We start from the raw sequence: 14,027 nt of genomic DNA on the forward strand, positions 1-14,027 counted from the left end.
CTTCCAGCGTAATTGGGTCAGAGATAGCCTTGAAAACAACGGCAGATGGGCCAAGCCCAGGACTGCTTACCCGACAGCTGCGTCTCCCACCCGATGACAGAGGATGCGCACGAACGAACGAACGAGCTCCCGGTGTCGTTTGACTCCGATCTCCGGCGGACCGGTGGTCGTCCCGTGGTGGCATGCATCGGTCCATCGGAGACCAACAGAATTCCCGCGCGACACGGCCGTGGCCCACGCTCCCAGTCTCATCGATCGTCGAGATCTAAAAGCGCACAGAACCCACAACGGAGCAAGCACGCATGCGCGCGGCGGTCGGCATCGGCATGGCGAGCTTTCCTCGGTTCCTCCTCGACGAAAACCAACGGAAAAACGCAAACAACGACGAGCACCGCACCGCACCGCAAACAATTGACCAAGAGATTAATAAGTAACAAGAGAACAAAGTATTGAAGCATTCCTTAGATTTCGCTACAGCGGGAGCGGCTCGGTGGACCGATCGGGCATCACAACCGGAAAAGCTTCTTGCACGCCTTGAGAATGTTGCCGCTGCCTCTCTTCTTCTTCGCCGGGGTCGCTGTTCCCTGCTCCCGCTTGGCCCCCTCTTTCGCCTCGCCTTCTTCTCGCTGCCGCGCCTCCTCCTTCTTCTTCTTCCCTTCCTCCTCCTCGTCGCCGCGCTCCTCGGGCACTGCATTCTGGTCGCCGCCGTGGTCGATGTCCCCGTCCATGTCGTGGATCCTCCAGTAGTACCCGTCGCCCTTGCCGGGCGCCGCCGGGTGCCTCCGCATGGAGAAGGCCCTCCTCATGGTGCCCCTGGCCCGGTCGCCGGACCTGCTGCAGAGCCTCTGGGAGCCGGTGGAGAAGGTCCTCGCGAGGGTGACCGCCCCGATGGCCAGCCCTTCCCACGCATTGGTCTCCTTGGTGTTGGTCAGCTCCAGAGACCGCCTGGCCCGGGCGCCCTTGGTCACCGCCGCCAGCGGAGGGGGCGAGGAGGCGAGGTTGGAGTAGCCATTCATCTCAAGCAAATGGATCTTGCTTCCTGCTTCCGCGAGATGGAGCTGGTAATCAAGGACACCGTGCGGGGAGCTAGGCAGGTGCTGCTGATCAGCACAAGGACAAGATCATGGACAATGAGAGTTGGTGAGCCCCGTGGGAGCATCCAATATTTTGGCCAGAGATTTATATTCACCTCCTGTCTCCTGCACACCACTTCCTTGTATATATACAGCCTCGAGCTCGATGCATGAAGGCCTCGGTGGTTTGTTTACGCTTTAGCCATGGTTAGACGGTTGGAGTTAACCTAGTTTTTCAACGGGTAACAACAGGTCGGTGCATGGGGGTTAATTAGGGGTGGGTTCTCTTCTGCCTGCGAGGGCGTGTCAGGCGCTCCGGTTTTTTATGCGTGGGATAGGGAGATGTCTGTTGGAAGACGAAGCAGATGGCTCCGTTTTTTTGGAGGGGAAGCACGCACGGTGCTCGTCCTCGTCGTCGGTTTTATATGCGGCGGCCACGTGATTCTGGCGGTTTTATAATGCTCTCTGTTCCTAGTGTCTTTGACTCTAGGCGGCACTTGGGCAGTGGTTACTAGCACTGGTTAAAAGTAAGTAAGTCAGGGCCGGCTCACATGCCGATCGATGTGCTAATGTCTAGCTCGTTGAAAATCGGTCACGGTGAGCGGGGAGACGTCGGGTCAAATGGAATCCACTGCGGCGGGCACACATGGACCTTGTCGGGCAGATGTTCTGTTACCAGCGGTGCTACGTACAACTTTTAACCTTTATAGCCCCCCCTTACCACGCAGTTTGACACGACTTCGTGTTGTTGATGTGAGTAAAGGAGCTGTGAGGGTGATGGCACACTCGAAAGAAAGGAACACCGTTGGTTGTCTATTTCCATTATTAGAGGAAATGGGAGAAAGAACCGGTGTGTCGACCATGCTCGTACAGCTCGAAAAGACGTGCAGCTTCCGTTCAGGCTAGCCGCCACACGCCGGTGACACAAGTAAGTGATCGTGCCCTCAGGAAATGGGAGCACGTTTTCTTTCCTTTACAAAAAGAAACGTGTTTTCCCTTTTTCGAAGATACGATCGTGTCTTTTACGAAACCAAATCTGTGTGTTCATGAGTAGTAAATCCGCACCTCTTGCAGAATTAAAAAAAGAAAATATGTTTTTCTTTTTTTTTTCTGAGAGGCACAAATCCATTCCTTTCGCAGCATAAAAAACTAAACATATTTTTTCTCTTTTCCGAGAGTCACAATATCTCTCTCAGAAGAAAATCCATAAAAAACTAAATGTGTGCCTCTCACGAAAGGAAAAAAGAAAGAAAACATGCATTTTCCTTTCCTAGAGACATGACTCGCGAAAGCAAATTCATGTCTTCACGAGAAATATATGCGTGCCTTTCAGAGAACGTGCCAAGTGACATGCTCTTAATCCATCACAAGTAACCTTTGAAGGGGCTCTCGACGGAGTACCCTTCATTTAGTTGCTCTCGACGTTCACTCGTTACCGGGGACGGAGCCAACGTTCATGCATAAGAGGGGCAAGTTCATGTGAAGTGAATTTTTTTGGCTACAACAATCATAATTATAATAGAAAAATCAATTTGTTAGGGGGCCTCATCCCAGCTTGTTATTTTGGTGCGTGGGCTAGGGCCCAAGAGTGCCACCTCATTATTGTTGCACGCTGAAGAGCATCACGAGCTTATGGCCCGCCCAATGTCCGCGATCACTTTTTTTTGACTTGGAACACCTCGCTTCCATTACTTAAATTGGCATAGCAGCATCGCTAGCCATCAGCACACTTACATCGTCCGGTACATTCTTCATCCATAACTGGCAAAGATTCTGACCATTACTCCCCATTGCAGCTAATATGAGCAACTTTATTACAGTCACAGGGAACATAAAAAAAGACAAATTTACTAAAACTCAGAGCCATAAACACTATTGGTTGTTCATTCTTTTGTTATATTTCGATTTGAAGTTTTTTTCATCTTGTTTTCTATTTTGGTTCAGTCTTGTACGATGATGGTCTCTAAGGTCCAGTCTTATTTTTTTCCATTATTTTCTTAGTTTTCTTCGTTTCCTTTTTGGTTTTCAACGGTCTTTTTCCCTTCATTTTTGTTTGTTTTCTTATCTGTTTTTATTGATTTTTTGTTTGTCTTACTTTCTTCGTTTTCTTCGACTTTTTCTTGATTTTCTTTGTTTCTCTCTATCTCATTTTCCTGGTCATTTTTTCCTTGTTTTCTCTGTTTTTTCTTGGTTTCCATCGGTTTTGTTTGTTTCTCTCTCATTTTTCTCTGCTTCTATTCCTTTTGCACTGTTTTTTTTTCTTTTTTTCGTTTGGTTTTCTTCTTTTTCGTCAATTTTCATCAATTTTACTTTTTTCTCAACACATGTTAACTTTTGTAATGCACATTCATATTTATGGTGTACATCAGAAACATTTTACATATACATGCTTAATATTTTTTAAATACTACATGACTACCATTTTTTTAAAGCTTATACTTTTTATGTTTGATTCTGTTCGTACACATTGTTATATACATATCTAATACTTTTTATAACACAGATTTTATTATTATTTATTCAATATTAATATTTTTAATACATGATCAACATTTTCCTATACACATTTTTAACATTTGCTCAATACATGGTCAACATTTTCATTATAGGTGTTCATCGGTGTTTTGCTTCTCTTTCCTTCTTGGTTCCTTTTATTGGTTTTCATTGCCTTTTATTTCTCCATGGGTCTTCTTTGTTTCTATTCTTTTGCACTGTTTTCTTAGATTTTTTATTTTCATTTGTTTTCTTTTTTTCTGATTTTTTTCCTTTGTTTTCTTGTCATTTTTTACCAGTTTAATTTTTTATTCAACACATGCTAACGTTTCTAGTACACATTCAACATTTCATGTATGTCGGAAACATTTTCGATGTACACATTTACAATTTTTTAAATACATGACTATCTTTTAACTTATATTTTGTATGTCCAATTTTTTCTATACACATTGTAAAATTTGGATGTATATATAATACATTTTTAATATGTGTTTAGTATTTTCTGAATACAAGATTAACATACATGTTCAACATTTTTATACACATTTTAAAATTTTCCAAATACAATTTTATTATTTTAATACTTGGTCAAAATTTGTCTATACGCATTTAGCATTTCTAAATGCTTGATTAACATTTTTTAATAGGTGATCTATATTTTTCTATATACATTAAATATTTGTCAAAGGCTAGATTAATATTTTTTAGCAGTTGGTAAACCCTTTCCTATACACATTTAACATTTTTCAAATGCTCGATTAACATTTTTCAAACACAAGATTAACATTTTTCCAAATGCTTGATTGACATATTTTAAATACATGATCTACTTTTTTCACACACTTTGTATATTTTTTGTATACATTATCCGTATACACAGGAAATCTTTTATTTATATATATTTAATATTGTATACATGATTAACTTTTCTAGAAAATTATGTAAAATAGATTTTTTTGTAATATGTATGTTTATAATACTTGAAAGCGTAAACAAAAGTAAAAAAGAAAGAAATTAGAAGACGAAAACACAAGGTTGATCCCCCCCCCCCAGAAAAAGGAGGTAGTGGCCCCCGCACCGAGTCGGCCCATATGCTTGCGGGAGTGCGAGGTGCTTCACCGAGTCGGAAACTCGCATAGTCACATCCCACAAGGATCATTTTGTTTCTTTTCCCGGTTCATATAATGTAAGATGCTTATGAAGATGTTTAATAAAATAAATTTAGTTTTTAAACGCCAATGCTTATCTCTATTGGACGGGTTCTTAAGTGAGTCTCTATCCTATATAGATAAGTATCGTCATCTTAAAAAATTAATTTATTTCACGCGTATCCTAAGCATCTTGCATTGTAGAAGGTCTAAGTAACACCTACAGCCGGGCCTAGCTAATTTGGCCCGTGAAGACGCGTGGACACATCCAAGCATGCCTACGGATAGTTACCGGTCAGCGAGAAGGAGAAGGATGGCGTCCATCGCAACTCAGACTTGTTGGGACAACTGTGGTTCGTGATCCTCGTCAGTAAGAACTCGATCTCCCACATCTCTTTACTCCCATTTGATGCCAAGAACCCTTCTCCGACCGTCTCCTGCATCGATTGGTTGCAACACTGTCGTGGATTAGGTCTAGCAATTCAAGGTGAATTATCTCAGACTATCGAATTGATGAGCTTTGCCAAATGCATTCACTCAATGCATGTACATAACCTGCGTTCGTCTTGGCAACGAAAGGATCGTAGATGGAGTAGTTTGGCGCGATGGTGGCGGTGATTGTATGTCATGTAGCATATATTTTATTTGCTGTTAATGTGCCTTCATAATAAAACAGCTATGTTAAAAACTGTTATTTTCATTAAGTATGAAACTATGTTCTAAGTAGCCGTTTTGTGAGCTAATTTCCTATTGATCCATACTTCTGTTCAATTTTCTCTTATGCGATGAATTGTTGTGCGTCATGTTAACTATTGCCCCATGACTTGTTTGTGCATTTTAGATTCGTGTAGTTTGTTGATTTGATGTGTGCAAAATATCATGTTGTTGTTTTGGATAGATTACATCAATAACTAGTATTGGTTGTATTTGTTGAACCGTTACTCCGTTGCTCCGTTTTGATTATGCCCCTTACCACGCAGTTTGACACGACTTCGTCTTGTTGATGTGAGTAAAGGAGCTGTGAGGGTGATAGCACACTCGAAAGAAAGGAACACCGTTGATTGTCTTTTTTTCATTATTAGAGGAAATGTGAGAAAGAACTGGTGCGTCGACCATGCTCTACAACTCGAAAAGACGTGCAGGTTCTCGACGTTCAGGCTAGCCGCCACACGCCGGTGACACAAGCAAGTGCTCGTGCCCTCAGGAAATGGGAGCACGTTTTCTTTCCTTTACAAAGAGAAACGTGGTTTCCCTTTTTTCAAAGCGCACGATCGTGCCTCTTACGGAAGTAAATCCGTGCGTCTACGAATAGTTAATCCGCACTTTTTGCAGAATTAAAAAAAGAAAATATGTTTTTTCTTCTGAGAGGCACAACCTTACCTCTCGGAGAAGCAAATCCATTCCTCTCGCAGAACAAAAAAAAGTAAACATATTTTCTCTCTTTTTTGAGAGTCACAACCGTATCTCTCGCGGAAGCAAATCCATAAAAAAGTGAATATGTGCCTCTCGTGAAAAGAAAAAAAAACATGTCATTTCCCTTTCCTAGAGACAACCCGCGAAAGCATATTCATGCCTTCACCAGAAATAAATGAGTGCCTTTCGGGGAAGAAAAGAGCGTGTTTTTTGTGAAATATTTTGGTTCCGTGTTTTCTTAAATCCTAAGAAAAACTAAGGGAAAACAGAAACAAGTAACCTTTGAAGGGGCTCTCGACGAAGTACCCCTCATTTAGTTGCTCTCGATGTTCGCTCATTACTTTGGTACGTGGGCTAGGGCCCAAGAGCTTACGGCCTGCCCAATGCCCGCGATCATTTTTTTTTTTGACTTGAAACACCTCGTTTCCATTACTCAAATTGGCATAGTAGCATCGCTAGCCATCAGCACACTTACATCGTCCGGTACAGTCTCCATCCATAACTGGCAAAGATTCCGACCATTACTCCCCATTGCAGCTAATGCATGGGCAACTTTATTACAGTCGCGGAAAAAAAGACAAATTTACTAAAACTCAGAGCCATAAACACTATTGGTTGTTCATTCTTATGTTATATTTCGTTTTGAAGTTTTTTTTTTCATCTTGTTTTCTATTTTGGTTCAGTCTTGTACGATGATGGTCTCTAAGGTCCAGTCTTGTTTTTTCCATCATTTTTTAGTTTTCATTGTTCCTTCTTGGTTTTCAACTGTCCTTTTCCCTTCATTTTTGTTTGTTTTCTTATCTGTTTTTATTCTTTTTGCCTGTCTTACTTTCTTTGTTTTCTTTGACTTTTTCTTGTATTTCTTTGTTTCTCTCTATATCATTTTGGTGGTCATTTTTTTCTTGTTTTCTCTGTTTTTTCTTGGTTTTCATCGGTTTTGTTTGTTTCTTTCTCATTTTTCTCTGTTTCTATTATTTTTGCACTGTTTTTCTTTGGGTTTTATTTTTTCTTTTTTTCGTTTAGTTTTCTTCTTTTTCGTCGATTTTCATAAATTTTACTTTTTACTCAACACATGTTAACTTTTGTAATGCACATTCATGTTTATTGTGTGTATTAGAAACATTTTACGTATATATGCTTAATATTTTTAAATACATGACTACGAGTTTTTGTAAAGCTTTTACTTTTTGTGTCTAATTCTGTTTGTACACATTGTTATATACATATCTAATACTTTTTATAACACAAATTTTATTGTTTTTTATTCAAGATTAATATTTTTTAATACATGATCAACATTTTTTATACACATTTTTAACGTTTTCCCAATACATGGTGAACATTTTCATTCTAGGTGTTCATCGGTGTTTTGCTTCTCTTTCCATCTTGGTTCCTTTTATCGGTTTTCATTGCCTTTTTAATTCTCTTTGTGTTTTCTTTGTTTGTATTTGTTTGCATTGTTTTCTTAGATTTTTCATTTTCATTTGTTTTCTTTTTTTCTTTTTTTTCCTTTGTTTTCTTGTCATTTTTTATTCAACACATGCTAAAGTTTCTAGTACAAATTCAACATTTCATGTATATTGGAAACATTTTCGATGTACACGTTTCACATTTTTTAAATACATGAATATTTTTTAACTTATATTTTGTATGTCCAATTTTTTCTATACACATTGTAAAATTTGGATGTATATACAATACATTTTTAATACGTGTTAAATATTTTCTGAATACAAGATTTAACATACATGTTCAACATTTTTATACACATTTTAACATTTTCCAGATAAAAGTTCAATTTTTCTTTAATACATGGTCAACATTTTGTCTATACGTATTTAGCATTTCTAAATGCTTGATTAACATTTTTTAATATGTGATCTACATTTTTCTATATACATTAAATATTTGTCAAAGGCTAGATTAATATTTTTTAGCAGTTGGTAAACCTTTTTCTATACACATTTAACATTTTTCAAATGCTTGATTAACATTTTTGAAACACAGCATTAACATTTTTTCAAATGCTTGATTGACATATTTTAAATACATGATCTACTTTTTTCACAGACTTTGTATATTTTTTGTATACATTATCCATATACACCGGAAACCTTTTATTTATATATATTTAATATTTTCCTATACATGATTAGCATTTCCAGAAGCTATGTAATTTTTTTTGTAATATGTATGTTTATAATATTTGGAAGTGTAAACAAAAGTAAAAAAAGAAAGAAATTAGAAGACGAAAACACAAGGTTGAACCCCCCCAGAAAAAGGAGGTAGTGGCCCCCGCGTCTTGAGTCGGCCCATACGCTTGCGGGAGTGCGAGGTGCTTCACCGAGTCGGAAACTCGCATAGTAGCACCCCACAAGGATCATTTTGTTTCTTTTCCCGGTTCGCTAAGGCTTGTACAATGTAAGATGCTTATGAAGGTGTTTAATAAAATAAATTTAGTTTTTTAAATGTCAATGCTTATCTCTATTGGACGGGTTCTTAAGTTAGTCTCTATCCTCTACAGATAAGTGTCGTTGTCTTAAAAAATTGATTTATTTTACGCGTATCCTAAGCACCTTGCATTGTAGAAGGTCTATGTACCACCTACAGCCGGGCCTAGCTAATTCGGCCCGTGAAGACCTGTGGACACATCCAAGCATGTCTACGGATAATTACCGGTCAGCGAGAAGGAGAAGGGTGGCGTCCAGCCCAACTCAGACTTGTTGGGACAATCGTGGTTGGTGATCCTCGTCGGTAAGAACTCGTTCTCCCACATCTCTTTCCTCCCATCTGATGCCAAGAACCCTTCTCCGACCGTCTCCTGCATCGATAGGTTGCAACACCGTCGTGGATTAGGTCTAGCAACTCAAGGTGAATTATCTGAGAGTGTCGAATTGATGAGCTTTGCCAAATGCATTCACTCAATGCATGTACATACCCGTCGTTCGTCTTGGCAATGACAAGATCGTAGATGGAGTAGTTTGGCGTGATGGTGGCGATGATGGTATGCCGTATAGCATATATTTTATTTGCTGTTAATATGCCTTCATAATAAAATCGCCATGTTAAGAACTGTTATTTTCACTAAGTCTGAAATTGTGTTCTAAGTAGCCGTTTTGTGATCTCATTTCCTAGTGATCCATACTTCTATTCAATTTGCTTTTATGCGATGAATTGTTGTGCATCATGTAAACTACTGCCCATGTCTTGTTTGTGCATTTTAGATTCGTGTAGCTTGTTGATTTGATGTGTGCAAAATGTCATGTTGTTGTTTTGGACTGATTATAGCTATACCTTCTGTTGGTTGTATTTATTGAACCGTTGCTCCATTTTGATCATGCCATACATGAAAATTGCCTAGAATTTCATGTAGTTTCATAATATCTTGCTGCATTCGTGTTTTCAAATGTTTGTGGTTGTCAATTGCATACATTCTGTATTCATGACATATTATCTTGTGTTGGTCATATCTTTTAGACCGTAACTCCGTTTTGAATAAACTATATATGTAAATTGACTAGAATGACGTGTAGAATCACATGGTGCCTTTTGTTTTCCTGTCTAATAAATATAAAACATGGTTTGTTCAAATCTTGATCAACTTCAAAATTAAAATATGGGGTCGTTTCGAAAATGATATATGTTGTTTCCGACCTCATTTAAAATGCCTAGATAGATAGTTTATTTATTTTTCATCTCTTGCCATGTTTAATAAACATTTAAACTTGTGGTGTAAATAAACGAGAGTGAACTAAGTAATTCAAATTTGGGGTTTCATCAATATGCGTTGTAGTATTTATTGTCGTGCTTGTCATGCCTTGCATAACCGTATGGACATGCATCACAATTGCTTGCGAACCATGTCATGAATATGGTGTGGTCATCATGTGTTGACTGTTTGTTTCTGGATTGTTTCTTCTTGGTAGAGTTTCAAAACCGATTCGGAGTGTGAGGATTCTTTCGACTACGCCTACTCATCTACTTCACAAATTCATTCTTCTTCCTAGCAGGATCTCACGCAAGATGACCATTTCCCTAGATACCATTAGTATCATTGCTTCTTTAATTGTATCGCTTTCTGTTGTTGTTTGTCGTTACCTACCACCTAAATGTCAAGCCTCCAAACATTGCCATGGAAAACCTCTAACCCCCTACACGTCCTAACAAACCATTGTTTGGCTATGTTACCGCTTGCTTAGCCCTTCTTATAGCGTTGCAGGTGCAAGTTGCTTTCCATGTGACAACATGGATTCCTTGATATATGACAATATTATTGCTATTTAATTTAATGCACATATATACTTGGTAAAATATGGAAGACTTGGCCTTTTGGCTCGGTGTTTTGTTCCACCTTTGCCGCGTTAGTTACTTGTGTAGTGGTGTTATGTTTCATATTGAGTGCTCCTAACATGCTTGGGGTTGTTATGGGGACCGCCTTGAAAATACGTCTTAGGTTAAAAGTCTTCTGGTAGGGCCCAACTTTGGTACCACATTTTCCAAATAACTAATAATATTGCATAGGGACTTTTCGGACCCCGCGGATAATTAATCAACAACCCGGTCTAGTGCTCCTCATGAGTGTTGGTCCAAACTAGAGCACTGTGCGGGCCCATCCCGGGGCAACTTGGGCGATTTCTATCAGGGACTTTCCGGACCCTGCGGATAATTAATCAACAACCCGGTCTAGTGCTCCTCATGAGTGTTGGTCCAAACTAGAGCACTGTGCGGGGCCACCCCCAGGGCAACTCGGGTGATTTCTATTAGGCCACCGTACACTAGCTTATCTGGTCATGTCCTGAGAATGAGATACGTGGCTCCTATCGGGTTCGTCGACACGTCGGGCAGCCTTGATGGATTTGTTTTACCTTTTACGAAATATCTTGTGCACCGGGATTCCAAGCATACTTTGGGCTATCTCGAGGTTGAGATTTTCCACCGGGACTCCAAGGAGACTATGGGTTTTCCGTGGTTGAGGTTTTCCACACAGCTTGTGGTTAGTTTGTGATGGATGAGCTGGAGCACCTCTGCGGGGTTCAATCTCTCCGGGAGTCGTGCCCGCGGTTGTGTGGCAACTTGAAAATTTGTTTAACACCGGGTTATAGAAAAATTGAAGTAAACTCAATTGAAATATGCCAATTGTGTGTGTGACCGTGTGCGTGTCTACTCGTGAATTCTGAATCCGAGAGAGGACATAGTGGGGTTATATTTGACTAGTAAGTACGTGTTCAGGATCACTTCTTGATCATTATTAGTTCACATCCGTTTATGCATAGATGACCCCCTCTTATTCCTATACTTGTAAGTTAGCCACTCAAAAATGCTTAGTGCTTACTGCAACCTCACCACTTAACCATACATCATCCATTAACCTTTGCTAGTATTGATACCTTTGGAAATGAGATTGCTGAATCCCCGTGGCTCACAAATTACTACAACAACAATTGCAGGTACACACAAAGTGATACTTTGACGTGAGTGCGATGCTTGTTTGATTTGGAGTTCTTCTTATTCTTCTTCTTCCTCTTCATTGATTAAGGATGGGTTCGAGGCCGGTCGCCTGGGATGAGCAAGGATGGATGCCATTTTATTGTTTGATTTTGTCCGTAGTCGGATCCTGCTCTTCTATATGGTGCTTGAATGTATTGTTGTATTCAGATGTTCATGATGTAGCTATTGGGAAACGTCGCATGGGAAACAAAAATTTTCCTACGCGCACGAAGACCTATCATGGTGATGTCCATCTACGAGAGGGGATGAGTGATCTACGTACCCTTGTAGACCGTACAACAGAAGCGTTAGTGAAGGCGGTTGATGTAGTGGAACGTCCTCACGTCCCTCGATCCGCCCCGCGAACAATCCCGCGATCAGTCCCACGATCTAGTACCGAACGGACGGCACCTCCGCGTTCAGCACACGTACAGCTCGACGATGATCTCGGCCTTCTTGATCCAGCAAGAGAGACGGAGAGGTAGAAGAGTTCTCCGGCAGCGTGACGGTGCTCCGGAGGTTGGTGATGATCTCGTCTCAGCAGGGCTCCGCCCGAGCTCCGTAGAAACGCGATCTAGAGGAAAAACCGTGGAGGTATGTGGTGGGGCTGCCGTGGAAAAGTCGTCTCAAATCAGCCCTAAAACCTCCGTATATATAGGTGGGAGAGGGGGGGCCTTTCCTTGGGGCTCAAGGAGCCCCAAGGGGGTCGGCCGAGACAAGGGGGGAAGGTCTCCCCCCCAAACCGAGTTGGACTTGGTTTGGTGGGTGGGAGTCCTTCCTTCCCTTCCCACCTCCTTCCTTTTTTTTCTTTCTCTTTGATTTTTCTTCCAATGCGCATAGGGCCCTTTTGGGCTGTTCCACCAGCCCACTAAGGGCTGGTGCGCCACCCTCAAGGCCTATGGGCTTCCCCGGGGTGGGTTGCCCCCCCGGTGAACTCCCGGAACCCATTCGTCATTCCCGGTACATTCCCGGTAACTCCGAAAACCTTCCGGTGATCAAATGAGGTCATTCTATATATCAATCTTCGTTTCCGGACCATTCCGGAAACCCTCGTGACGTCCGTGATCTCATCCGGGACTCTGAACAACATTCAGTAACCAACCATATAACTCAAATACGCATAAAACAACGTCGAACCTTAAGTGTGCAGACCCTGCGGGTTCGAGAACTATGTAGACATGACCCGAGAGACTCCTCGGTCAATATCCAATAGCGGGACCTGGATGCCCATATTGGATCCTACATATTCTACGAAGATCTTATCGTTTGAACCTAAGTGCCAAGGATTCATATAATCCCGTATGTCATTCCCTTTGTCCTTCGGTATGTTACTTGCCCGAGATTCGATCGTCAATATCCGCATACCTATTTCAATCTCGTTTACCGGCAAGTCTCTTTACTCATTCCGTAATACAAGATCCCGCAACTTACACTAAGTCACATTGCTTGCAAGGCTTGTGTGTGATGTTGTATTATCGAGTGGGCCCCGAGATACCTCTCTGTCACACGGAGTGACAAATCCCAGTCTTGATCCATACTAACTCAACTAACACCTTCGGAGATACCTGTAGAGCATCTTTAAAGTCACCCACTTACGTTGCGACGTTTGATATGCACAAAGTATTCCTCCGGTGTCAGTGAGTTATATGATCTCATGGTCATAGGAACAAATGCTTGACACGCAGAAAACAGTAGCAACAAAATGACACGATCAACATGCTACGTCTATTAGTTTGGGTCTAGTCCATCACGTGATTCTCCTAATGACGTGATCCAGTTATCAAGCAACAACACCTTGCTCATAATCAGAAGACACTGACTATCTTTGATCAACTGGCTAGCCAACTAGAGGCTTGCTAGGGACAGTGTTTTGCCTATGTATCCACACATGTAAATGAGTCTTCATTCAATACAATTATAGCATGGATAATAAACGATTATCTTGATACATGAATTATAATAATAACTATATTTATTATTGCCTCTAGGGTATAATTACAACAGTCTCCCACTTGCACTAGAGTCAATAATCTAGCCCTCACATCATCATGCGAATTACATTGTAAAAGATCTAACACCCATACAGTTCTGGTGTTGATCATGCTTTGGCCGTGGAAGAGGTTTAGTCAGCGGGTCTGCTACATTCAGATCCGTGTGCACTTTGCATATATTTACGTCCTCTCCTTCGACGTAGCCGCGGATGAGGTTGAAGCGTCGTTTGATGTGTCTGGACTTCTTGTGAAACCGTGGTTCCTTTGCTAAGGCAATGGCACCCGTGTTGTCACAGAACAAGGTTATTGGATTCAGTGCGCTTGGCACCACTCCAAGATCCGTCATGAATTGCTTCATCCAGACACCCTCCTTAGCCGCCTCCGAGGCAGCCATGTACTTCGCTTCACATGTAGAATCT

General features: G+C 41.1%; 1 protein-coding gene across 1 annotated transcript; it reads right to left on the reverse strand.

Annotated features, from left to right (window-relative positions):
* Positions 1 to 411: 411 nt before the first annotated feature.
* On the reverse strand, positions 412 to 1,251 carry LOC123413036. Its single transcript, XM_045105985.1, has one exon. It carries the CDS (start codon positions 1,014 to 1,016, stop codon positions 507 to 509), a length of 510 nt encoding a protein of 169 aa, XP_044961920.1. The 5' UTR covers positions 1,017 to 1,251; the 3' UTR covers positions 412 to 506.
* Between the last annotated feature and the right edge of the window lie 12,776 nt (positions 1,252 to 14,027).

The sequence above is a fragment of the Hordeum vulgare genome, chromosome 1H (assembly GCF_904849725.1).
Source record: "Hordeum vulgare subsp. vulgare chromosome 1H, MorexV3_pseudomolecules_assembly, whole genome shotgun sequence".
Classification (NCBI taxonomy): domain Eukaryota; kingdom Viridiplantae; phylum Streptophyta; class Magnoliopsida; order Poales; family Poaceae; genus Hordeum; species Hordeum vulgare.